This window comes from Excalfactoria chinensis, chromosome 8, assembly GCF_039878825.1.
Source record: "Excalfactoria chinensis isolate bCotChi1 chromosome 8, bCotChi1.hap2, whole genome shotgun sequence".
NCBI classification, from domain to species: Eukaryota; Metazoa; Chordata; class Aves; order Galliformes; family Phasianidae; genus Excalfactoria; species Excalfactoria chinensis.
This window is the reverse complement of record NC_092832.1, coordinates 16,225,706-16,251,405: the sequence shown is the minus strand read 5'-3', so window position 1 is coordinate 16,251,405 and position 25,700 is coordinate 16,225,706. Positions and strand designations below refer to the sequence as shown.

General features: G+C 37.0%; 1 protein-coding gene across 14 annotated transcripts in view; it reads left to right on the top strand.

Moving 5' to 3' along the window:
- The window catches only part of ADGRL2 (adhesion G protein-coupled receptor L2), a 157,236-nt gene that overhangs the window by 62,757 nt on the left and 68,779 nt on the right, over positions 1–25,700 (top strand). For all 14 annotated transcript variants that reach the window (XM_072342629.1, XM_072342631.1, XM_072342632.1 and 11 more), the window contains exon 3: positions 20,390–20,603. In XM_072342629.1, coding sequence (XP_072198730.1) covers positions 20,390–20,603 — 214 coding nt within the window. The remainder of the gene's footprint in view (positions 1–20,389; positions 20,604–25,700) is intronic.

Here is a 25,700-nt window from a genome sequence, read left to right as displayed (position 1 = left end):
TAACGCTTAAATCAGGCCAGAAGCAGTAGTAAACAGGCATGCTTATATTACAGTGAATTTGTGGACCCTGACCCCACCTTAGTCTTTCAGGGATATAGGAACACTGTATTATGTTTTCTATACCCATTCTCCAAAATGTGGAAGCTAATTTGCTATAATCTGTACTGTCTGGGGAGTTATTACTGACCTCTGTGTTTGCTTTCAAGAGACAGCATTCTTTATAGAAGTTTGAAGCCAGACATCAAAGTATTAATTTTGATGGACACTGCATTTCACAGAAATTCTGAGGGAGTTGTCAAAACGTGAAAGCAAACATCACAGAGGAAAAACAACCAAATGCTGGTTTTAGTTACTTTAATCTATTCTAGTTTTGTATAAACACATTTATGATGTTGCTTACTGCTGGCTCTGTATTCTTTTTGGGTGTGAAGATGTCCTTGATTCCTGTCTCAGGCGGTGTTTCTTCTCACTTCATCAGAAATTGGTCCTGATTGACAACAGACATTTGTGTTTTTTAAACTGGCTTTTAGGAATAGTCACAGTGCCATAAAGAAAAATAGAAGACATATGTCCCTTGGAGTGTGTAGTGAACGTAATCTATTCAGAGTAGTAGTTTCCAATGGGCTAGCAGCAGGAAAACTTAAACACATGCATTCAAGAGTCAGTCTTCATCTGCTTATCCTAAAAATGTGTGCTTGTAGGGGGAAAAAAATAATAAAAAAAAATCATCCGTGGAAATCCTTTCTATTGAAGATTTTACTCAAACCTTTGAAAATTTCTGTAATTCGCTTTGCTGAGGTGATCGTGTCTGCAACAGTCTTTGCCTAACATTCAAGATTAAGGTGACTAGGTTTAAGTATAAAATTTATTTTTTAATGTAGATTAAAATATGAACAAAGTAAGTGCTATACTTATTCATGTTCTATTACAGCCCACACAAAGAAAACAGGAAAGTTAAGACTCAAGGTCTATTCTATAATTCAGGGTTTTTACTGAAATTTGAAGGCAATTTAAACCACCTACTTATTTCAAAGGTACTATCGATAGACCACCTGCTGTTGACATGCACTAAGAAAGATGGAAGGATGTAAATGAGTTTTAGTGATTTGCCTGCCTTTGAATACAAATGAGGCTAAAAACCTCCTGTCCTGCTCTCCAGCAGTCAACTACTAGAATGTTTTCAACGTGCTTATTGGAAAGTGAGCGTTGTCATCACAAATTATCATTAGACTTTAATGTTGTTGACTGCTTGTTAGCAATTGATAATTTGAGTATAATTCAGTTAGAATATTTCAGATATGTCACAAACTGTGTTCTTAGTAACCGCTTATTGATGATGACCAGCTCATTCCAAACGAAACTTGGAAAGGCTTGTCTCTGCCAGATAACTGTGGTGGAAAGTCGGATTTTTCAGCTGGATTGTCTGAAAGAGGGTGGAGACTAGAAAACTGCCTGTCCTGAGGGTTGTAAACGTTCTGTCTGGGGAAGATATGTAAATTTACCCAACAATAGTCTGCTTTTTTGTTGAGAACACCACTAGCCTTAGAAATTAAAACAAAGATTACAGAAATGTCAGTGACTTTCTTTTAATGTGGATGCCTTTGTGATTAATACATTATTTCTTCCAGTGGCTTAACAGAAAAGTAGGAAACAAACAATTAAGAGCAGGAAGAGCTGAGCTACTTTTTGGGCTGATGAGATAAAAATCTGAACAATTGGGACTGTCCCCTTGGAATAGCACAGTTGGCTGCAGTGGAAGGTTTTTGGACTGATTTCCATGCATTGTTTTCAGTGAACCTCCTTCAAAAGCCTGAAAGACATTTTTAAAGTTAGAATCTCTTCTTTCTTCACTTGTAAATTTTGAAAGCACTCTGCACTAACTCATCTGTGATTGAAAACTGCCACTAGCTGTCTCTTCCCATAATACCAGCCATCCCTTTGAATGTTTGCCACCTATTCCTTGCTTCTGCGTGGCTTCAAAAGCACAAAGAACCCGGCTGTCCTAAATGACAGCTTTCACTGTCTTTAAGATCACAGGTCAAAATGGAATACAATGTTTCAGGATGATCTGAAAGCACATGATAGTATCTAAATGCCTTTGTATACTGATTTTACAGTTTAATTCAACATTATAATGCTGTGAAACTTGCAAGACAGAGAAATGTTTCTCAGTCCTTATATAGGCAGCTATCGTGGAAGTAATTTGCTTATAAGAAGCTTTTCTTTCTGGAAGACCAGTCTGTCTCAGTTCCTATAAAAAAAGAAATCAATTTCCTGTGGAAACTGGCATAAATCTTTCAGATTGTTTCTTAGCATTTCTGCAGCATTTGTCAGAGTTGCTGTTTAGCTATGTAGCTTTCTATTGTCTCATAATGAATTGTAGCAATAGATGAAGAAAACAATATTAATCTGTTTTTGTTAATCCTATTTTGTAATTAAATACATCTTTTATATGAATTCTGTTAAGATTTGAATGAAAGGGGATTTATGAAAACATGACTTGCTTTTTATAAGATAGTTTTAGGATTATGAAATCAACACAGGGAAAAAGAAAAGTTTGACTTGCTCACAGAGCAAAAGATTTTCTCTTTGTTATTCTTGCTTTGCTGGTGCTATGAAAAAAAAATAATAAAGAGCATTCAAGCTGGGTTGCCTGTGGTTTAACTCTAATTCTATAGGCTGCACACTCTTTCTCCCCAAAATCCCCACAGCAAGTGACCTTGTCAAACAAAAGTGTGGAATAATGGGAGGCAGCCCAGGGACTGTGGCTCATTTACAAGCAGCTGTTTGCTACTGTCAGAACAAAGGCAAATCAAAGTTGCATTAACGGGGTATGACAGGCACAGTGAGCAGCTCCCCAACAATGTTCATCCTCTCGTGTTGTTCTGCTTATAATACTGGTTTGCCTGAAGGAGAAAATGGTCATAAGGTCAAGTCAGACGTGGATGTTTTCAAAAGCCTTGCAAAATTGCACTCATTTTTCAGCTGATCAACTATTGATGTTTTTTAACAAAATTAGCATAGCACAAAATAAATACATATTTATGTGTATGCCTGACTTTTGGTATGAGGATTAGAACCACACAGAGGATTAACAATTGTCTTCAAAGCAAGGTGAGTGTCATCTGGCCTTCTCTGAAAGTCTGAGTTGTTCATTCTGAGAACTAAAGCAATGCTGCTTTCAAATTCCTAGATGACATTCAGTCATGGCTGGAGGTTTGCTCTCTTTTGTAGTTTACTACTTCAGTAGAACTTTTCTTTGCACCTTGCAAGACAGCAACAAATTGTATCATACTTTGCTGAAGATGTTACACATCTGATGTATACAGCCTTCCCTGAAGTTTGGTTAAAAGTGTATTCTGAATTCTGAGAAAGTAATGATTCAAGGTCTACTGTGTGGTTAGGTTAAGCTTGATAATGTGTGATTTGGAAGACTCAGAAACACTGGAAGTCAAAGAGATTCCTTACAAAGTAGTGGAAATACTTAGCTAAAAGTGCCATGCATGCAGTAGGATTGTATTTAGCTGTATGAGTGAGACTTGTATAACTTGACCCTGTACTGCTTAACCACCACTCTGTTGTCTGCAATAGCCCTGAATCAGTTAGGCTTGGTGAGAACATGTCTGAAAATGGCTTGGAAGTAACGGAAATTCAAGCAGAAGAGGCAGGAGAATTGCTAGACATCAGCTTTATAACAAGGCACACAATAGGCAGCACATTTCTCAGTGTTCATTGCACTTTGTGTAGCATGATAAAGGCTGAAGGCAGAGTGACTTTAACAGTCCCTGAAGTGCAGTATTCCCCAGAAATGCAGAGTTTGAAGTGCCAAACCTCCATTATGAAATTTATAAACAAAATTAAAGGAAGCAGTAAGATTTATTTATTGGGTAAATTGATACAGCTACATCATTAATAGTGGTCAAAAAGATATATTTTTTTTCCAAAAATCAGCTGAGAAAGCCTGTTATGTTTAGCAAGTATTTTACTACTATCATAAATTCCTGAATTACTTGATTACTTTTAGATGGGGAGAGGGAGACTTGAAAGAGCAAGAAGGAAAAATGCTTTTCAAGTGAAGTATCCTGCTTGTTTAAGGCAGCAGTGGAGTTCATTTTGATAATGGCATTTGATGCTTTCTGTATTTCACTATTCAATGTATGATAAAGTTCCTCTAGAATTGAATAATTTGAAGTCCAATTACTTTGTGTTTCAACTTAATTTTTGTTAGGTATGATGGGAATATATAGTTACAAATAAAGCAGATAAAAAGCCATTAAGATGTAACCAATATATCTTTTAACCTTTAGAGATAACATGCTCTTATTTGATACCTTTTAGGGTAAAACTTTCAAAAGTGCAGTGGTTTGCATTCATACAAAGTTGTACTGACAACATCTTCTAAAGTGCTAACATGAATGTGAATTTAATTTAATTTATTCTCACAAACTTGCAGTTCTAGCTGTATGTGTTATAGTATCATGTACAGGTGCCAGCCAAGATTAGGGCTCCATTGAGCTCTACTCATCCAAAAAGTTCTATATTTATCAGCCTGGAGGGCTTGTCGAGTTTCCTCTTCTGCTGCCGTTATCAACTGTTTTGAAATATTCAAAACCTTAAGTGATATTGAAATCTTACCCAGCATTCAAAGCTCATTGTATATTTTGAGGTGAGAAATAGAGCTGTACTTGTAGAAGTGTTCTGGCATTTAACTTACTGCTGAAAATAGAAGAACATAATTTTCATAAGAGATTAGGTAATACTAATTTCATTAAAATATTCTGATTTCTTGTGCTTCTCTGGATGCCACAGTATGGCAGCAGTTTTGTATCATCTTTGTGGTCAGTATATTCAGCAGTAATTAAAGAAATAGAGATTTTATTTTGTTGTGAATCAGTCTGTTAAACTCGCATGATAATATCCTAAATTCCTTTCAGTTAATGGTCCTATTCTTGCTGGGAAAGGAGGACATTTTGTGCATTACTTTGCTTGAATGGTACTAACAGACTAGCAGATGGTCACTTTCCAACTGGTTTGCCTTGAAAAAAGAAATTAAAATATTATAGTGCCAGGGAGAGATGTTGTAATGTGTCCCTTTCAAATTAACAGGTCGTTTTTTCTACTATTTTATGATTGTAAAATAGCTCAATGTCACATAAAAGGTTAAAAGCTGAAGTAAATGGCATCATGGGAAATTTGAAATAAATAGGGACTCATATGGTTTATGGCTCTATACTTGAACACACAAGGAATATATTTCTTTCCTTTAAAAGGCACTCTGTAAGAGCTTGCCACGTTAATATGAATTGTGGTCACAATAGATTTTATTTTGAGTAGTTTTAATTCACAAGGTAACACGTTTTGTTTACTAAATTACACTTCGTACAAGCCAGTTGTTCAAACTGTTTTCAAGCCTAGGAGAGGATCAAATATTTACTGAAAAAAATTGAAGCTCTAGATTCCAGTTCATTGAATTATTTTGCTTCTGTCTTAACGGTTACTTTTCATAGACCACAGACCTTCAGAACTGATTAAGTTTTAGACTCCAAACTGTCAGATATTTCATATTAGTGCCAAATTTGTTTTTTGTGGTAAAACTGTCTCCGCTATGATGTTCTGTGAGCCCTTGTTCCAGCAACCCTGCTGAGCAAGACTTGAACACATTTTTTAGTTAGTGTCTGTCCCGATGGCTGCTTCATTGCTAGGCAGGTGAAGAGCAGGTTGATGGGAAAGTCCTCATAAAGCTTGTCAGTGCAAGATAGCCCTGATTTCTTCCAATACGCGATCACCTGGGAGTTGTTACAAGGTTAGTGCCCATAGCACTAAGAGGAGATGCTTAAAACTGAACTGAGGAAAGAGGAAATGTCTATGGTTTACATGTGCAAAATTGTTACAGCCATATCATTAACAGAGCTAACCTTTAAAAATTATCAGTCATGTGCAGCTACAGTGTTTGTATTACTTTCAACAAAAAAATGGTACTGTTTGCTATTTTGGAATTTGTTTTCAGTCTTGTGCTGCGCTCAGAGAACATGGTTTATGCATGAATTGCCTACAAATTGCCTGTTTGTTTCGATATCTCTCTTATTTTTCTGTTTTGTTTCCTGCCATCTTTTGCTCAATATAGCTGGTAATCTGTGAGGAAATATGGAATGCATTGACTTTTTCTAAGACTGGCAGTTGTAACTACAAAGATAGGCTATTCAGATAGGTGATGAAGCCTGAAGATGTAATTTCACCAAAAGCTAGTTTAGACAATTAAAACTAATAACCATTTCTCATAATTCTGGCAGAAGGAAGCTGGGGTATTTGTGTGGGATGTTTTACAGGGGCATACTTAAACAGCTTTGAGCTCAGAACAGGTCAGACCCTGTAGCAGGCCTGGATCAGCCCAGACTAGCCCACAGAGCTCTGGTGGCTGGCGCTTGATGCAGAGTTGCCTGCTGCATGGCTCTTAGCTGTCTGAAAGTGCAAATGATAACTGGAAGTTTAGCTTGAACCTAAGCGCAAAGGTAGGGACAAAAAGATGATGGATAGTTTGTTCAAACAGAGGATATAAACATTCCAAAGAATTGACAAGTCAAATTGACAAGCTGGAAAACAGTTTAGAGGAGAAATACCAGGTTGCTATGGCTTCCTACCAACAAAAGAGACTGAGGTATTTTTTTTCACAGTGGATTATGATGGAGCAGGGGCCGGGTGTTATTGAACTCATTCTCCAGCATGTAGTGGCTCTGGGAAAGCCAGTCAGATGGCATTAAGAGTGATGTTCAAACTCTTGCGTAAAAGAGAGAGATTGTCATGGAGATGTTTAGCCCTAAAGGTTGAAGATCACTTAAGTGTTGCAAAAGACATAAAAATAAAGAGGTTGCCATCATTGTGTTTGGGAATCCAGACTAATTTTTCAAATAAGAACAAAATAGCGGTAAGAGTATGTCACAGTAAATTATTTGTAAATCAGCTGAAGGCCTTTTTTTTTTTTCTTCTGATGGATGCTGCATGCATATACAGCAAACAAACATGTTTATGCCCAAATGGCGCATTCATTGTTTTTGCATTACCTTTCCTAATGGTAACCTTTATTTGTCTTTTTTTTTTTTTTTCTTTTTTTTTTTTCTTAAAGTGATTGAATTTTAGAGGCAAAAGCAGTGATACAGTCACTAATATGCATTATTGTAATTGGCTGTAATTAATCCACAATTGCACCTTTTTTAACAGGGATGACAATGACAAGAATAAGTTTTTAAATGATGAAGGAATTCATATATATGATTTAGCTTTTTATCTGGAAGAGTTATTCGGATTAAAGAATATTTTGGGTGGATAGGAGAATGAAGGGATCCATCTTGGTCTGAATTATCCAATGATTCTGTGATATTATGAACTGTTTTGTCATAAAATTGAAAGATTATTTTGTCCAAGTTCACTGAGCTACCAAAAAACCTGCATTGTACTTCTAGGGTAAAGGAATATGGGGAGGGAGTTACGTTCAGTTTGGGAAGGGTTTGTTTGCTTTGAGCCTTATCTGGAACAACTACTTAATTTTCTTTTATTGAACATTTGCAGATCTGGTGAACAAAAGTTTTTACCAGTATTCTTAGTTTATCTTGGAATAGTTGAACATTATAGCAGAAAAACTGTGTCGTGCTGTGTTTTCTTCAGATGCTTGGTTTATGGATTAGGGATTAAGACCAGATTTATCCATTATTAAAATAGCAAGATGACAGTCAACAAGTTGTAGCATTTCAAACAAGATCTTCCTTTAAAAGCCATTTTGGTAGTGTTTATCTCTAAGGGAGATATTCTTTTTCTTTCCCCCACCCAACAATCTTTCCTTGTCTCAGCAGATTTTCTATTGCTTAAAGTCAGATGGGAACATAATGTACTTGCCTGTCGTTCCTCCTATTTCCTTACTTTGAAGATACTTCCTTTAAAATCTTTCAGGGTTTCTTGAGGGATGAGATAGAGGCACTAATATAGCATTTTCCCTCTATTTGCCTTCCTGGTGTTGAAGTACTGGGAACTGCATATGCTCCAAGTTTTGTGTGTGTCCAGCAGTGATGTGCAATTCCACCAAAAGCAAAAGGAAAAAACAACTTCAGATATGTTTATAAAAGGTAATTGTCTTTGGTGGTATGGGGGGAAGACAGTAATGCAGTCAGATAACTAAATGACTTGGCAGTGAATCAATTTCAATCTTTTCTGCTCTTCTTTTTTTTGTTGTTGTTTTTTGTTGTTGTTGAAGCATTCATTTTGTTTTGAACTTCCTTTTCCCTACACATCTCTCTTCTATAGCCATCTCACATATTCACAACTAAAACAGGGACTAATCTGTTGGGAGGACATGTGTGGAAAGCGGGAGAGCCAGGGCAACTGGAGGTTCCTCGGACTTGCAGCAATCCAAGATAACCAGGCTCAAGATTTGAGCAACAGTAAATTAGGAGTGCCCATCTAGTAAACATGGCTGCAGAGACCTTTCAGTGCCACAATCAAGTTAGTCCCATTTGTAATGTCAGCAGTGATGGAAGCATACTGGAGTCCTGCAGTTAGCTGCTGTGCAGGTTGGAGGAGTGGCGCCAAATGTTGGGCAGCATGGTGGCCTGTCCTGTCAGGCCTGTGTTATGCTAGGTGCAGGGCTGCTGGAGAGGAACAGACAAGCTACTTCCTCAGTCTCTGACCAGAATGCATGATAAGGCTTGATGTCAAAGAGGGCAAGATTGGGCTCACAGCAATTATGGCAGAGGCATACTAGTTTCCTTGACAACCAGATTGAGGATTCTTTGTGATTTATTATTTGCCACTTCAGTCTCTCTTTTTCTGATTTAATTAAGGAAAGGAATTTCCGTAAGTCCCCTCCCTTCCAAATCTGAGTACCGTTACTATTGTTATGACTAGCCACAACAATCCCAGACTGATGCTGCTCTAAACTGGCTGCAAATCAGACTCAGCATTGAGCTTTTGGAATTGCAGGCAGGTTGCTCAGACAGCAGCTAACTGAAATTCAATGAGTGTTATGTTGGGTGATGATTTGTTAATCTGCGCTTACTACAAGGGATAATAGACATCTGCACTCACCATTTCTTGCCCCCCCCCCCCCCCCCCAAGGGAGTTTTTCAAAGGCAAGGGACTTTAACAAGTGACACTTTTCTCCATTATCCTTAGAGCTGTATGAAAGACAAAATAGTATTTGCAGGCACCAGTTTCTTCCCTTGTTTTGGTGCTAGGTGATCTTTAAGGTACCTCCCAACCTAAGCCATTCTATAATTCATGTTATTTTTTCCTTGAAGGCTTTATTAACAATAGATCAGCCACAACTGTACACTAAAAGTGCACTTCTGAGTTTTTTTTTAGTGTATCAATTGCACACAGAAATTCTCTTTTAAACATGGTTAAAGATAGGGAGTACTGTTAGTCTGATGTAACATCATGTGTATTCCTAGTATGCGTTTTCCATGTTAGTTGGCTAAACCATGATCTACAGAGCCTTTTCTAAATGTAGTAATTCCGAGTAGAATTTTGAACACAATAATTTATGTAATAGAGATTTTATTTATTTATTAATTCTAATGTCATTGGCAAATCTGTGTCATAATATTTCAAGACTGCAGTTGGGTCCTCCAAAGGGCATTATTTCTTGAATTACTTTCCTGGGTTGCATATTTTTTATTTCATATTCAGCATGAAGTGTCTGCTGCATTTAATAAAGTAAAATGAAGGTCACAGAAGATCACTAGTTTTTCCATAATGTTTCCCTGTAGATGACTGGAAGAAAGGTAGCAATTGAAATGGGTTGAGGATCCTCCATGTGGACTACAGAATACCTGTGTCATCCTTAAATTATAGGGAGGAATTAGAGTTTAGTTTTCATTGTGTTTATTTTATGGTGACTGTTGGTTTTGCACCACCTCAGTCATAATTTCAAAAGTTTGTGCGTGTTTGGTTGGCTTTAGTGCAGGGAGTTCCTGAAGTGAGTCAGTGGTTGTTGCTAATTCTTTGGATTGAACTTGAGGTTCATTGAGTCCCTAAAAAGGTTTAGAGTGGCCCAAACATAAGCTCACTAATATGTGTAGTCCTGGATCACTAATATACTGGTGCCCATTAGGCTCTTTAGGGAACTGACTATGGAAGATTCTTCTCTAAAATGGAGTGGAATAATGAAGCTCATTAATGTATTTTTCATTAGAACAAGAATATTGAGTGTCCAGGTTAAATTCTAAGGAATCTATCCCACAGGTTAATGACAAAGCTCACAGTGATATTAGTGGTGCAGGATGAGAACTTAATTGGGGTAATTAAGATTCTCCTTACCTAAAATTCTGTTGCTTTCAAGTAGATAAAATATTACAAAATGAATACTATGAAGAGTTGTGATATGTTGGGTCTCATCGCCTCATTCAGAGATGGTAGCATTTCAGTGGGAGATAATATTATTCCTGTATTTTTTGTTGGATTCATAAAGTACCCTTGTTGCCTTCTAGAGACTTGTGCATGTGAAAAGCAGGGCTCTGTCTGATTTTGCATTTCCTGCATTTAGTTTTTAAAGCTAACATGGACTTTACATTACTGAAACAGATAAGAATCTGGACTTCAAATTCAGGGGGGCAGAGACTGAACAGACATTAAATCTCTGCTGTGGAATTGTTTAGTCTCATTGACTAAAACTTCATTTGGAGTAGCACAGACATAGAAGAAATAGTACACCCCCCCAAAAAAAAAAAAAAAAAAAAAAAGGCTTCCTTACTATGTGCTTTCAAGGGAGACTAAATCCTCAGTTATAAATGACTGTCAGAATACCTAATTTAAATGGTTACCCTAACACCTTCTTATTCCTGCCTCCCTTAGACACCCCTAACCTTCTCCATCCTTCTTGGCATCCCCACTAGATTAGCAACTCCCTCCTCAATTACACTGCCATCACTGCTGCTTTGATCACACTCAGCTTGTTCTGGAAATCATCTCGATTAATAAAACTCAGCACTGTTGGAAAAACAACAGCGTGCATGGATTGACAAGTTGTAGAACCCTGGCAGGCAGCTGAATGGGGCAGGGTAGGAGGAATCAGCCCCCAGGACCTGTAGGTCTCACGGCTGCCTCCCACCTGGCCATTAGCTTGCCCACCATCCCCTCTGACTTGCTATCGCTACCCGCCTGTTTGTACACCTAAATTATGTATCTTGAGAATGTGGTACTTTCCAGAGGAAAGTGTTGTTTTGGTGTGGAGAAAAGTGAAGCAATTACATCTTTTATACTTCACAGCTGCATCCTCCAGAAATACTTGCTGTAGATGCTTAGAGAAAAATGTTTTTAAAATAGAACGGTGACCTGGTATGGAGAAAGACTATGTTGAATAAGTTAATTATTGAGGAAATTTACCTTTCACACATCTGTATTAACAGTGTAGTAGTTCTGCCTTGCCTGCTGTTGTTGAGCTTGAAAATTCTACTATATTCTTTTCCCCCTGGTCTGATGCAGTTTTCCTGGTCCTTTCTTTTATTATTGGTCTTATTAAGATCAATGAACAACACTGGAAACATGGTCTTTCAGCTATTAGATGTGTACTTCTAAATAGCAGTAATTAGCAAATGCAAAGTTTTCCTTTCTCTAGTGTGTTACGGTGTGTATTCATTCCTTTTGTGACTTTCTGATGTAAATAACATCAATTATGGAACTCTATCACATAATTAGGGAAATTGTTTACTTTCTGTCTTAGCACACAGAGGTTTCAGGGATCCTGATTTTTCATTTGTTTCATTTGAGCACTTATTAGATAGCTCTCTAAGATCTGAGAACATTTCTTATTCTCATGTTGTAACAATTGCGGCAGAAGGGGAAATGAATTCTGGCAATAAAAGCAGAACCCAAATTCAGAAGTCCTAAATTTGAGTCCAGGTGGAATTTAGCCTTTCTGTCAATGTATCTCACTCATCCTTTATATGTGTTTGCAAGAGGCCTATAGATATGCAATCCCTTTGTAGGTCGTTAACAGCGTTTGGGCAGACTTGCAGAGGTGTATATTTCCTTTATTTATCCAGGAAATGGTACCTCTGTTGCCATTATTACTCCCTGCTGTGCAGGGAGCATGGAAGAAATGTGTAAGTGCCTTAAGACTTCTTAAATCACCTTTTCATTTGTAAACAAATAGTTTCCCTTTTCTCATGCAATTTATTGTTCAGAGGATGCTGTCAAGTATCTATGCGGGATTACTACATTATTCCTGGAATTTGCCAGAACTTCAGGTATATTGTAAAAACTACACATGGTATATCCCCCTCCTCTCTATTACAGTCTTTTAGAAATCCACAAATATTTCAAAGAAGGTAAGGTCAGGAAGAAAGCCTTTCACTCTGACAGGCATTTTCTGAGATTGCCTGCTACTCTTGTCTCATATCTGTTTGGGGGAATATTTGAAGTGACAGCACATTTACCTTCAAGTAGATTTATTGCATTGTTCTTCTACTTGCTTTCAAAAAGTATTACTGTGTATTTTGGGTTCTCAGTTTCATCAGTGGGATCTTGAGCCTTTGTTTCCATGGTCATCTCTCAACTTCTGAGTCCTCCATAACATTTTGGAAGCTATACTGAGTAAGATGGGGTATTGCTCTGTTATTTGTATACTCATAAATGCTCTTTACATATGAAGTGGCTTGTTGTCATTAAAATTATCCACATGATTTTCCCACTGTAAATTTCACTGTGACAATTGACTCCACCCCTACTGTTTTATTGAAATGAGTATATGAACTCTTACATTGTTGCTTGGTTCCACTTTTAATGTATACATAATTCTGTTTGTAAACAAGAAAATACCCCCATTATAATTTTACAACTACAGTCTCAGATGTTAACACACCTCAGCATTTGTACTGTATTTTTTTTTCATTTAATATCTGATAATTGTTTGGGATTATATTTATATCTAATATTTTTAAACTGTTGCTTGTTAAATAACATTCTCTTTAAAATGAGCCAAAATGTAAGAGTTGATCCAGTTCTCTGCATTTTAGTGAGAGTAAAAGTTTGGTTTTTTTGTTTTTTTTTTTTTCTTTTTTTTTCTTTTTTTTTGGTCAGATTAGAATATAACCTACTTAGGAATCTCACCAAGGGTTATCACTGACACCACCATGTTATCTGGAATGATTCAGCTTTCACTCATTGTGCTTATTCCCAAAGAACTGGTTAATCTCTTCATGGTTTCTGTCAACCTCTGAGGTGATGAGGCTTTGGGTTTCCTCAATATGGAAAAGAGAAACACCAAAAGTATGTCATTTTTGTGAGCTGTTCACTCTGAATACTACTGATGGAAAATCATAGCCCTTTCTTTCTCTTCACCCACCCTCCCTCAACAGATGGTTTCCAATTAAAAATGATTGAGATAAAGGGAAATACAAATCGTTGTTCAAATATGTTTTTATAGAAAATAAAAGAATATTTATTTTTATTCAGTTACCAGCGTCCTGTGCAGAGGGGGAAGTAATTCAACAGGAAATCCTGTTGACATGACATTTCTGACACATCACCCTTTGTGTGTCTTACCTCCCTGTTTCAGAGCTTGTTTCTAATTCAGAAGCTTCTCCTTCCTGACAGGTGGTGTGCTCAGTGAGTTCACAGTTGGTAAACTGGAGATAACCTCCAGGAGGGGGATTTAAAGAAACCATGGGACTTATTTGCCTGGGGAAATTTTGAAGATGCAGTGTATTTAGTGGTGAGAAAGAAAAAGGGCAGTGCTTTCTGTGAGCTGGCAAAGTATCAAGTATGTGTGATGTGAAGGAAAAAAGGAAGGAGATTCTTGCAGCCTGAGAACAGACATCTGGCTGGCAAAAGAAAAATCACTGACAGATGAATACCATTTCAATATCGGATAATTTTAGATCAAGAGGGCAAAGTTTTGCTCTCACACATGGAGCTCCCCCTGAAAGGGATGGGAAAGGTGTGTGCAGTTGAGAATAAAATTTGGTTCTAAGTGAGAACCGAACAACATGCATATTTTTACACTAGATATTTAGACTTTAATGTTTAGATCACATGGTTTCCATCTGCCATATGTAGGCATTGCTAACACGCTGCCAGGAACCAGGCTCTGGTTTGGTGACTTTCATTAAAGGAATTAGTGGTTTCTATCCAGTTTCAGTGTGGCGGGATTCAAAGTGCAGAAGCCCATTTTCACAGTTTAGCATTAATTAGCACTCTTGTGGCAGCCTCAGCAGGGAGGTGAAGGATTAAATGGGCATGAAGACCAAACTATCTCTTTTCCCACAGTGGTGATTCCTTCAAAATAGAGTTGAGATGTGATGGACTAAAATGGGGAAGCTTGCCTGGCTGCTGTCTAGGCTGTTCTTGTTCCAGGTGATTGAAGGACTTCAGTCTGCAGTTCTCTTTTTCCCTCCTTCTATTAAAAAATAAACGAAAAAAAAAAACCAACAACTCCCTCAAACCACAAATGAACCACCACCACCAAAAAGGGAAGGAAAAAAAAAAAAATACTAGCCAACTTGGAGAGTCACGTTCACACCCTCTGAATGAGGGGTGAGAGCTGTTTGGGAAAATTCAAATGAGATATTTGCCAACCGTGTACAGGAAAGATCGACACATTAGCAGCAGCATCATAGCTTTTTAACTTGTGATTTTGTCGAATCATTCGACAAGGTGCAGAAGGCAGGTAAGCCTTAGCTCTTTTTTTTTTTTTTTTTGCTGAAGAGAGCCTCACAGGGATATTTTTGAGAATTGCATGGAGACTGGAAAATGCACGAGGAAAATTGTAATAAGTTTCAGTGAACCTGGAAGGCAAGACTCGTCCTGGTTAGTCAGAGGGTGTGACTTAGGCTTCTGTCCTGAATTTCATTAATCAGCTGTGCTGTGCTTTGTGTTTTTGAACACTGAATATTAAGTACATAATTACAGAAGATTACTTACTGTTGTAATTCTGCTGCTCACGCTGAAATTTGACAGATTTTTAAAGTTAAATGCTTTTTTTTTTTTTTAAGACTAAATCAGTCTAATAAGTTGTAAAAACTGATCATTAAAAAGCCATCATTAGTTACGTAATATTTCTAAAAGCTCTTATTGCTAGCAAATCCTATTTTTGTTTTGCAAGAGATAGGTTTCCAGATTTTAGTCAAGTATGCCAGAGTGTGTCTGAGAAACTGAGTTCTGGAAAACACTGCTAAAAATCACCCCTCACAGCTAATTTATTCAATGAAATGGTTGCCTTGCTTCAGTGTAATTTATGTGCGCATTTAAATGATCAAGCATGTTCATTAGGGTTTAAGACCTCTTTGTTAAAGTTCCAATCAAGAACGAACTTTCATGTACATTGTTTTCAGTTAATCCCATTTTTATGAATGGGTTAAAAAGGAAAAAAAAAAAAAAAGAAAGATATCTCTTCCTAGAAAATAGATTTCCTTCAATAACTAATCCTTTTTTCTCTAGCTGTCCCCTGCTTGCATCATCTTAAATGAAAATAATGAGTCTGTACTTAAAACAGCAAAGAATACAGCTACAGGAGAATAGTTTTGAAATGATTGCTTCCTGCCTAATTTTATCCAGACTGGAACAGTGGGGTTTTGTCTGCTGTGCTGCAGCTCTGGCTGTTCGTGTGCTATCTGGTAGCTTTCAGTGAAAGAAGAGTGCAGTGCTGTGAACTCCAGACCTCTGTGCAGTATCAGAAGCTCTCACTGTGCCAATGTAATCTTTTAATAGACATGCTTGCCAGAAGGACTTTTTTCCCCTTCAAAGATAGAATTAGAAAGCACAGTTGTCATTTAAATTGCATCTATCGTTGTAGTTGTTGGTAGTGATCTGTTGACCAGTATTGGATAATTTAAAAGCTGTTTAACAAAATCACATGCTTGTCTGTATGAAATGTATACAGCGCTGAGAGATGGAGAGAAGTCTCCCTTGACATACATAGTTCGTGGGATTCTTTAGAAACTGCAGGAAGTCGAGGCTTTTCTGAAGAATTATAAATGCTCTGTAGAGCCCATGTTCAGAATTTACATGATTTTCAGATGGTGAAGCGTGTTGGGCTGCCCTTGTGCAACCTCTGTGCACGCGCCTGCAGCTCACCAAGCAACCAAGAGGATGCTGAGCACACGTTTTGTCAGGCTCTGCATTTGTTCAACATATATTATTGAAATTCTGCCCAAGTTGTATTGCTTCATCTTGTGTCGAATTTGAATCATCATGTTTCGTGATTTGGTGAAATAAAAGAGATTGTGAAAGAGACAACTGTAAACATTCTGTTTGAAAAGATGTGCTCTCTTTAAAAGACCTTTCTGTTAGAGCCAAATAACACAAAAAACAGTATTTTCTTGCTCGTTGAGACATACATATATTTCTGCAAAGATTTGTTTTGGAATCTCAGCTCTTCCTGTATCCACATTCTTTGAAATAATTTTATATTTCCATGTTTACTCTCTCGGTGCTTTAAGTTTTAATCAAAGGTTCCTTGCTTCTGATGTTGAGAAGTACTGATGTTAGCCTGTTTACATTCCACTATTTTTCCTCTGTATGGGGTGAACATTCAAATGTAGTTGCTTCTTTATACTTTTATCTACCGAACTTAGCACACACTCTTATTATTGACAGCTCAAAAAGATGGAGTGCTAGTGGGCAAAAAGCTGTGAATTATTAACTTTCCTTTGGACTTTGACAAATTTAAGTTATCTTTCTATAGACAAATCATTTTTTTAGTAAGGATCTAGTGGAAAATAAGGCGTTGGGAACTTATATAAAACTTTTTTAGCCAAATGTGAATCTGATACATTTCAGAAACACGGTTCTGAGTTCTGTTTCTTCTGTAGGAGATGTATGTTTTCAATTCATAGATTAAAGTACAAGAGGGAAGATTTTGCTATTTTTTTCCCTAAGTGTTTCTGTATATGTATTGATCAATAAAGCATTAAAGAATGCTTATTACCACTGAATATTCCCTCTACCTTTTTCTTCATAGAATGTTGATTTTGTAGAAGTTAGGGTTTTTTTTTTTTTTTTTTTTTTTTTTTTTTTTTTAAAAGAGCCTGCACTCAACTAATTTGTGAGCAGATAAAATGTGCAGGAAACTTGTTTGCCAGGAAGTTTTCTTGTAATCAAAACAGTCAATGTGACAGAAACCTTGCTCTTTTTGTCATTAGGTATTATTCTTCCTTCATTTAAAAAAAAAAAAAAAAAGGCAAAACCCATATGAATCAGAGACAGCATATGCAGCATATGTGGTATTTGGTAATGGATAAGTAATAGCTCTTATGTGGGTCACTGTTCAGGATGTATGCGAAGTGCCAGCCCTGGCCTCAAAAGGGTTTGTGGTGATCAGGAAGCTCTTTACAGGGACGCTGCTCCTTTGGTGTCGTAACTCAGTTTGCCTTGAGGCAGTTAGCAGAAGGATGGAATGGTGATTTCAGCTGTACAGGACAGCCAATCAAAATACATTTTTGCAGGGTATAGTGAAGGAAGCCGAGCCTGCTGAATGCAGGCAGGTTGGTTAGAAAATACGATGTTGCAAGTACTCATGAGGAGTTGTGCTGGAAATACAAATTTACTGGTGACAACAGTAATTATTGACAGAGCAACATACTTATGTCTGAAAAGCCCTGGAATAATGCAGAACTGGGCAGCAGTGTTAAGATGCTGGTCTTTCAGACTTCCATCCTGTGGCAGTGCATCTGTTTATCGGGAATTATCTCCTGAATGTAAATGAATTTCAGTTCTAAGTCATTGCACCTGTTGCCAAGAGGTATTTATTCCAATCACTTGCCTAAAGCACAGGGAGTTATTGCTTGACATTTTATAGCTCCAAAAAAAGCTGTCGTTTCAAAATCATTTGTTCAGAGAGGAGAAAATGGAGCAAAACAGTTCATTTTACCCTAAGCACTGCTATTTGGCAGTATTCACATTTGCACGGCACAAAGCTGCAATATTGATTTTTCGCTCACAGGGCCTCCCACTAGTTCTTTCTTCGATTGTCAGGGTTGCAAGATGGATTGAATTACACTTTGCTTGTTGATATGCTTATTTTTTTTTCTTCCTTTGTTGATGGGAAAAGATTACAAATAAAGCTTCAGAATAAACATCACACTAGTTTTGTTAGGGGACTTAAAATTTATTTAGTTAAAATTCTGTGTCATAGCAGTTACTTAGAGTAGTGTCCCCACCTAACACATGCCGCCTTGTTTGGTTCTATTGCTTGCTGCTTTTGCAATATTGCATGTACATAATCTCTGGTATGTCCTCTGTTGCTGGTGGTGGCCTAACCTTGGTGTAGCATTTTGAATGTTTGTCCTAATACAGAATCTCTCCTAGATGGCTGCATGGGGGAAAAAAAAAAAAAAAAAAAAAGAAAAGAAAAGAAAAGAAAAGAAAAGAAAAGAAAAGAAAAAGCACAAAAAAAAAAACTCGAATGAAATACATTTGTGGTGCTTACAGCAGTGCCCAGTTTCTGCAGATGATAAAGTAGGATTTGTAGGCAGCTAATCTCTGCAGAAGCACGGCAGTCTTGTCTTCAAATTCATCCTATCTGAAGTACTAGCTGTATGCTGTTGGGTCTGCAGGAAGGATATGATGCTCATCGCAGCCAACTTGGTGTGGTTGTGTCAGCCTGGCACTATAGCTGTCCATATGCTGGACCTCAGGGGTATCAGCTTGCAGCCTCTCCTGTTTGGCAAAATTCACCTTTGGGCAGCAGAACCAGTGGCGTCACTTTCCTTACTGATAGAAACCTGAAGGCAGGGCTGTGCAGTGGCACGCAGAGGTCTCCTGTGGGAGGGCGCTGCCTGAGCCCCCGCTGGAGGCAGCCCTGCTGTATGCAAGACGTGCAGGCAACACTGCTGTGAGCCGGAGGGCTTGAGTTTTATGGGCATGGTGTTAAATTTGACAGGAATATTAGGATGTAGGAATGGCAGTCACCAGCAGCATTATTTTTGGTCCCGCTGTGGCTGTCGTGATGGTAATTAATCAAAGAACTGCTGCATGTTTTTGTGGTGAGGGCTTTATTTGGGCCCCTCTACATGCCTGTTTCATACCCTCTGTGAGCTGTGCAGAATTTCTGTCTTCATTGTATTAATTTGCTGCATGGGAGGAATACGTAGGGTGTTAATGCAATGGATTCGCATTTCAACTCTTTAGAGCTTTCAGCTCATGATACTTCAGCAAGCCTCTAATAATAGTGTTTGTTATTATATATGACATGTTCAGCCAAACCTTCAACCAGAAGTGCATTTTAAGTGGAATTGTGCTTTCTACAGCAACATGGTCTCCTCTTGAATACTGAAGCACTGGCAGGGTGACACTTCCCTGTTTTGCATACTGTGGTTCCATAAAATTTAAAAGAGAGGTAATCAGGTGTGTGGCATGGCGCTCATCCTCTGCACTGGTAGAGCAAAAGCAGTGGTGTTACAGAGGGGAAGACACTTGGATGGGAAGATGGCTGCTAGGGAGCCATGTCCTGACACCAGCATTGCTATTACCAGCAGCACTTCTTCAAAGTCATAGCAGATCATCATTTTCATGTAGGAGGAGTTTGAATCCACAGATCATTAATTCAGCAGAAAAAGTGTCAGCCTCTGGTTCATATGAAAATTTGCTATCAAGGGGTTATCTCAAGTTATTCTTGATCTTTTTAGATCCTAGCTTCCTTGCCTCTTCTAACACATCAGACTTTTTTTTGTTTTGTTTTGTTTTTTTTATAAGCTTATTTTCTTTGCTTTCAAAATGCTGTGGAATTCCAACTTTCCATACTTACTCGCTGTTTCTCTTTGCTGTCACTTGTTTCCAACTGCCTGCACTGAAATATTAATGGCCTTGTGCTGCTCTCTGAGGGTGACGTTTAAAAAAAATAAGGAAATATGTGTGATTCTGCTGAAAAATTACCAGAGATTTATCATTTTAAAGATACAGGTATTTATTACTGATTGTGTTACTCAACTTGTTCTCTAGTTCTTGGTAGTGCCCTCATTTTGTAAGAGACAGAAAGATTCTATTTAATAATATAATAGTACCTACGTCGAAGGAATTATACAGTTTTTTTTTTTATATTGTATCTGTGTTTTCCATTAATATTAATATTGATCCTATTAATATGGATTCATTAGACAGAGATTACCTATTTACCGGAATTTGCTCACACAGAAAATATATTTTCAAAAGGAGAATTAAGGATTAGGAGTAACGAAGAGGAATTTCCTCTCTTCCCAGATTAAGGACACAGCAGAAGATATATCAGAATGTGACGGGTTCATGAAAGATGCTTCACTTAATTTGGTAGCAGATCAAAATGTTTAAAGATGCACTTCCTTTACCTTTCGCATGCTGTTGAGAGTTACTGCCTATGCAACAGAAAATAAATATGTATCCTTTATATCCTTTAAGCTCAACCTCATTTGTTTTTTTTTTTCTTCTTCAGGTTTCAGCCGAGCAGCACTACCATTTGGTTTGGTTAGGAGAGAGCTCTCCTGTGAAGGTTACTCTATTGACCTCCGGTGTCCAGGAAGTGATGTTATTATGATAGAAAGCGCAAACTATGGACGGACAGATGACAAGATTTGTGATGCTGACCCGTTCCAAATGGAGAACACTGAATGCTTCCTTCCAGATGCCTACAAAATTATGACACAAAGGTAAAAATGTATATGTCATTTTGAGGATCAAAGAAAAATAACTGAAGTGATACTGTAAAATATTGTTTTGCACTTTTAAGTTTGATATTGAGAGTTTATTTCCATATAGTAATATTAGAAGGAATTAACAAATACTAGTTACAATTAGGGTTGTTTTTTTTTTTTGAATTGTGTGCCAAAGGAAAAAGCAAGAATAAGTGCACAGAAAATGAAACAATTCACTTCTTAGGAGATTCCTTGTATTCTTGTATTTTAAGTTGTCAAAGAACACTTTGGTGGTATCCAAATGGCTGTAGCTTCTACAGGTGGTGGAGTCATTGTACTTAGAGGTGTACAACAAATACTTAGATGTTGTATTGAGGGATGTGATTTAGCGTGAAATGTTGGTAATAGGTGGATGATTGGGCTGGATGATCCTAGAAGTCTTTTCTAATCTTGATGATTCTATGATTCCCTGACAAACATATGTATTTCTTCTGAAAGCAGCTAATAATGTGCTTCCCATGTGTGAAATTCATAAACTAGAAAATGCCAGCATGATTATATGTCATTATATGTGTGTGTATGTATGCATACAAGCACATGCTATATTAGCTACATTAGATGTTAGTGATAGTGACTGTCATAGAAGATGGAGGATAAGCCAGTAAAAATTTTGCTTCAGAACCAAGACGCAAAGAAATTCTTGCACTTTAGGCTGCATATGAGCTTGAGTCCACTCATACTGACAGTTGTGGAAGTGTCAGCACAAGTCATTCACTCACATTTTAACTCATTAAACTAAGGGATGTCTAAGATACATAAAATTTGTTTGGTCTATTTTTCTCTAAGCCTAAAAAGAAATAAAATAATAAATTTTAAAAAATTCCTCATAAGTTGAGGGTAAACGGTGAACAAAAATATTTGGGATTAATAGGAGGTTTTTCTCCCAGTGTATTTTAATTTGGGTGGGGAATAAAAAAAAAGGGGGTTGGGAGTGGGATGGGGAGAGCGCAATGGGGATAAGCTGGAAACTCTTCAGTGCATGTACACAGATTTATGAAATCAAACATGCAAGTCATCTTGCATGATGCTGTGTTTTCTTTGAGTGTAGAAGTCTGTAACACATCTTAAAAATAATCCTCCTTTTTCACTTCCCTATTCACTCCATTTTTATGAGTACAAGTATGGCTATTTTCTGTTACTTTCATGTGAACACATGGACATTCTCTACTTCTGTAGTCAAATATTTAGGCTTAATATCAAATTTTAGTTTCATACGGTAGGATATCAATTAAGGATATCAAGCCTTTTATTCCTGTTCTGTATTCAACCTGTGACTTGTTCTATTATCAGTTAGGGAAAAGCTCCATTGTTTAGGTAATAAAAAGGTGATATAACTTCTTTAAATCATGTTTGAATTATCATTTTGTGGTTCTAGTTCGTTGCTGTTAATTAGATCAAGCCAGATTTCCGTTGAGACTGCAGCAGCAGTGTCATCATCTTCTAATCTGTCAACTCCCTTTGAAACCACCTTCAATTGCTTTTGTAAATGTAGTGCCTCTCTGTAGACTTCCTTGTTGTGTAAAATGCATGTTGTGTTTTGATCAAAGTCCTCCTTATGTTCACTGCAAATACACAGATTAAGGTAGTCAGAAACAAATACAGAGGCACAATCTTGCTTAAAGTGACATGAAACTGTTACTGGAAAGCTGAAATTTCAATCCTCCCCTTTCAGTTCATCAGCTGCAATAAGTTGATGGTAGCAGAGAATATTTTTGAACTTCCTCACTCTTCTAGTCTTACCCCTCTTTCAACAGGCCAAAATGAATATGCGATCATATGTATGACATTGATTCTGCCTGTCTGAGCTCAGGAAGAATTTATCATTTTCATTCTATTTCATTGTCCGAACGAATGACAAAAATAATTTGATGTGCTACTTTCTATTTTTGTGTGGCATTTACAGTAATTTGGATGTTTTATTTCATCATATTCTTGCTTAGATCCTGCCATTAAGTAGGAAGGCATTTTTCATTTGCTTTATTTAATCAGTTTAGAAAATTGGTGAATTTATGCTATATCGTAAGCATAGGAGAACACTGAAATTTTCTTATGGAAATACTAAAATTCTGCATCTCATCTATTGGCATTTATAATTTTTTTATTATTATTATTATTTTTGTTTTCTAAGGCAAACTATTGTTTGGCACCCTATTCATGTCCTTGGTCTGATATCTAAGGGTATCACATCAGCTGGTTTTTGATGGAAGCAAGTGCTTAGAAAATACCTCACCTGAAGGACTGTCAGACTCATTCGTTTTCTTTTTCCATTGACTAGAAAAAAATAGCACATCCATTAGAACAAATGAATGCAAAGAAAACTTTTCTTCTGTACCTTTAGAAATGAGCTGCAATGATGTCTACATTGCTCCTTAGCATCTTACTGTGCTTACTTTTTAAGGATTAATGAGATGTTTTTATCACTTTAGACAGCTGTGTCTTTTCCACTACTTTTCACTGCTCAAGTCCATTTTTGAGCTGTACTTAAAAGTAGTTGTGGCAATTATTAAATACTCATCATTCATTTGCAACATTACTCCACAGGTTTTGTAGAGCAACTACATTTACTCTAGTTACAATGTGAAAACACTAGATTAATGAGATCAATACTGTGAAATCTAAAGATCGAAAGATAACGTGAGCTGTCCAGTTTAACATGGCCAATCACACATGCTGCTTCCTTTTGAGAGATTTAGAGATTCTAGCAAACTTTGTGTTGCATCAGCTCCTCTCTAGCTTAAAAACTTCAGCTATTCTCCCGCCTTTCTTTCTTTTCTTCAGTTCTTAGAAGATTTTTAGCTTAATGTTTTCCTGGGAAGCCCAGCTAGAACACTAATGACTTCACTGCTGTGCATTACCTTTATAAAGTGGTTATTAAATTTTTAGTTCCTGATTGAAATTACATCCCAATTATTATAGAATAAAGTCTTCCTCATGTATTTAGAATCTGAACTTCAGAGTGGCATGGGTAAAATTGAACCTTTGAAGAAAGGGACTAGACCTTTAGAAAATCCTTTTCCCCTCCCATACTTCTCTCATAATTAACCCCAGCATTTGTATGTAGTTAAGTTGGAGATCCTACCAGGATTTAAGGCTTAGTGTAGAAATAAGCTTATTTCTAGTATATTTGGGCAGTCAAATTCCTTGGTACTCTGATCTCCTTTACCAAGGACAAATCTTTCCTGCTTCCTTTCCTTTTTTAAAAAGGAATTACGGGAACAGGAAAATGAAGATGCAAAACAGCCTAAGGAAATTGCTGCAATTGCTCGCTCGTAAGTTGTGTTCCTGCGGCTGCAGCTAGAAACTGTCACAAGACTTTGAAGTTGATAAGGCTGAATAATACTGTTCTTTATAGATGCAGCAGAGATTTGAAAATTAACAGGATAAAACTTACTTACAACCACTTCCATTGTTAGTAGATTGCAGGTGGATAGCTGGAGTTATTTTCAAACTGCCTGGGTGTTGAGGATGTTCTGTCTCTAACCTCCACTTCAAAGCCCCGCTCTGTGGCCTCCAGCTGCAGCTGGGCATGGTTTGCTGTTAGGACAGGTACTGAGGATTTCATAGGTACCACACACTGTTTGGATTTGTGTTTTACTAGCTCTAAATAATAAAAGATACTTGAAAGTACGTGTGAATACATACTCAGTACATTTCAAATGTTCAGGAACGTTGTGTATGCGATTTTATAATGTAATACTAAGCTGCAAAGAAGCTTTTTGGCATGGTGGGACCTCTCTCTTAGCAATTAAGATTTTTTTATTTTAATAAGAATAATGTTTCCTAATCCTAAACTTTTTGACTAGGAAAAGTTCCTGTTTGTTTTAAAAATTAGGCCCCTTGACTCATTTTATGGTTTCAGTACAGTGAATAATTTTTTTATTATTTTTTTTATTTTTTTATTTTTTTTTTATTTTTTGCCTGTGTGTTTAAATACTCATTAAATACTCAGTCTGGCAGATACAACCTAGCAATACTGAATCTATGGAATAAATATACACTGAGGCATAATTCAAGCATGTGGAGTGTTGGAAGCCCAATTAATGTTGACAAAAAGCATTGTTTCTCTCCTAGTAAAACCTAAAATACCTTGAAGTTTTAAAGTGGAATTTCGGATCCGTATTTTTTCACAGAGAGCATAGTTGTGATCATTGAAAAGAAGAAAAATTCCCAATTCTTTAAATTAGAAATTTTGCGTACATCATTAACAATACAGTTTTACAGTTGATATATTCAGTTTATTGGTGTCCTGCAACAGAAAGTTACATCAATCTTGCACTGTGAAATAGTCTTGAAATTTTCATGTAAAATTTATATGTATTATTCTTCCATATTCAATTATTATCATTTTCCTTCTTAACTATGCACCAAAAAGCAAACTTAATATATAATCATAAAGAGAAAAATATAAATTAGGTATAATAGGTAAACTTAGGGAAGTATAATTCTTTAAAATACCATTTTGAAACTTTACTGCAGCAGGTAAATGGGTTTAAAAAAGCATAAATTGTTTCTAGCAGTCAGGATGTTGCCTGATGTACTCATCCTGTCCGTGCCTATGCAACACATGTTCTATCCATTACTATGTCCATCAATGACAGCAGTGAGGAGTTCATGCTTGCGTTCTTATTGTGAACTTTTCTCACAGAGTAGTGTTCATAATCTGTTAGATCCATCATCAGTCGGCAGGACAGCTGCACTCAAGTGAAGGTCTTCAAAATGGAAGTGGAGCAACTTCTGCTCCATTCTTCTCTGGTGGTAATCTAGAGAAGGGTTAAAGAAGGGTCAGACCCGTTCCTTTTCCTAAGGCATTATTTTCTCCTTAATCCCTTCATTGTGAGGAGTGGGAGAACAGGGATGTTTCTTCTTTTCCATCCGTTCACATGTCCAACAAATAAATAATTTTAAAAATCCTTTAAACAAATGAGAGTGAGGCATTTTTGGAAGAAAACAAAATAAGTTCTCCTTTGAAGAAAATACATCTTTGGAGTGTTTTATCTTTTTCCTCTTTGTCAGCTCTGCAGTAGTAACATTCATACTGTCTTAATTTTCTTT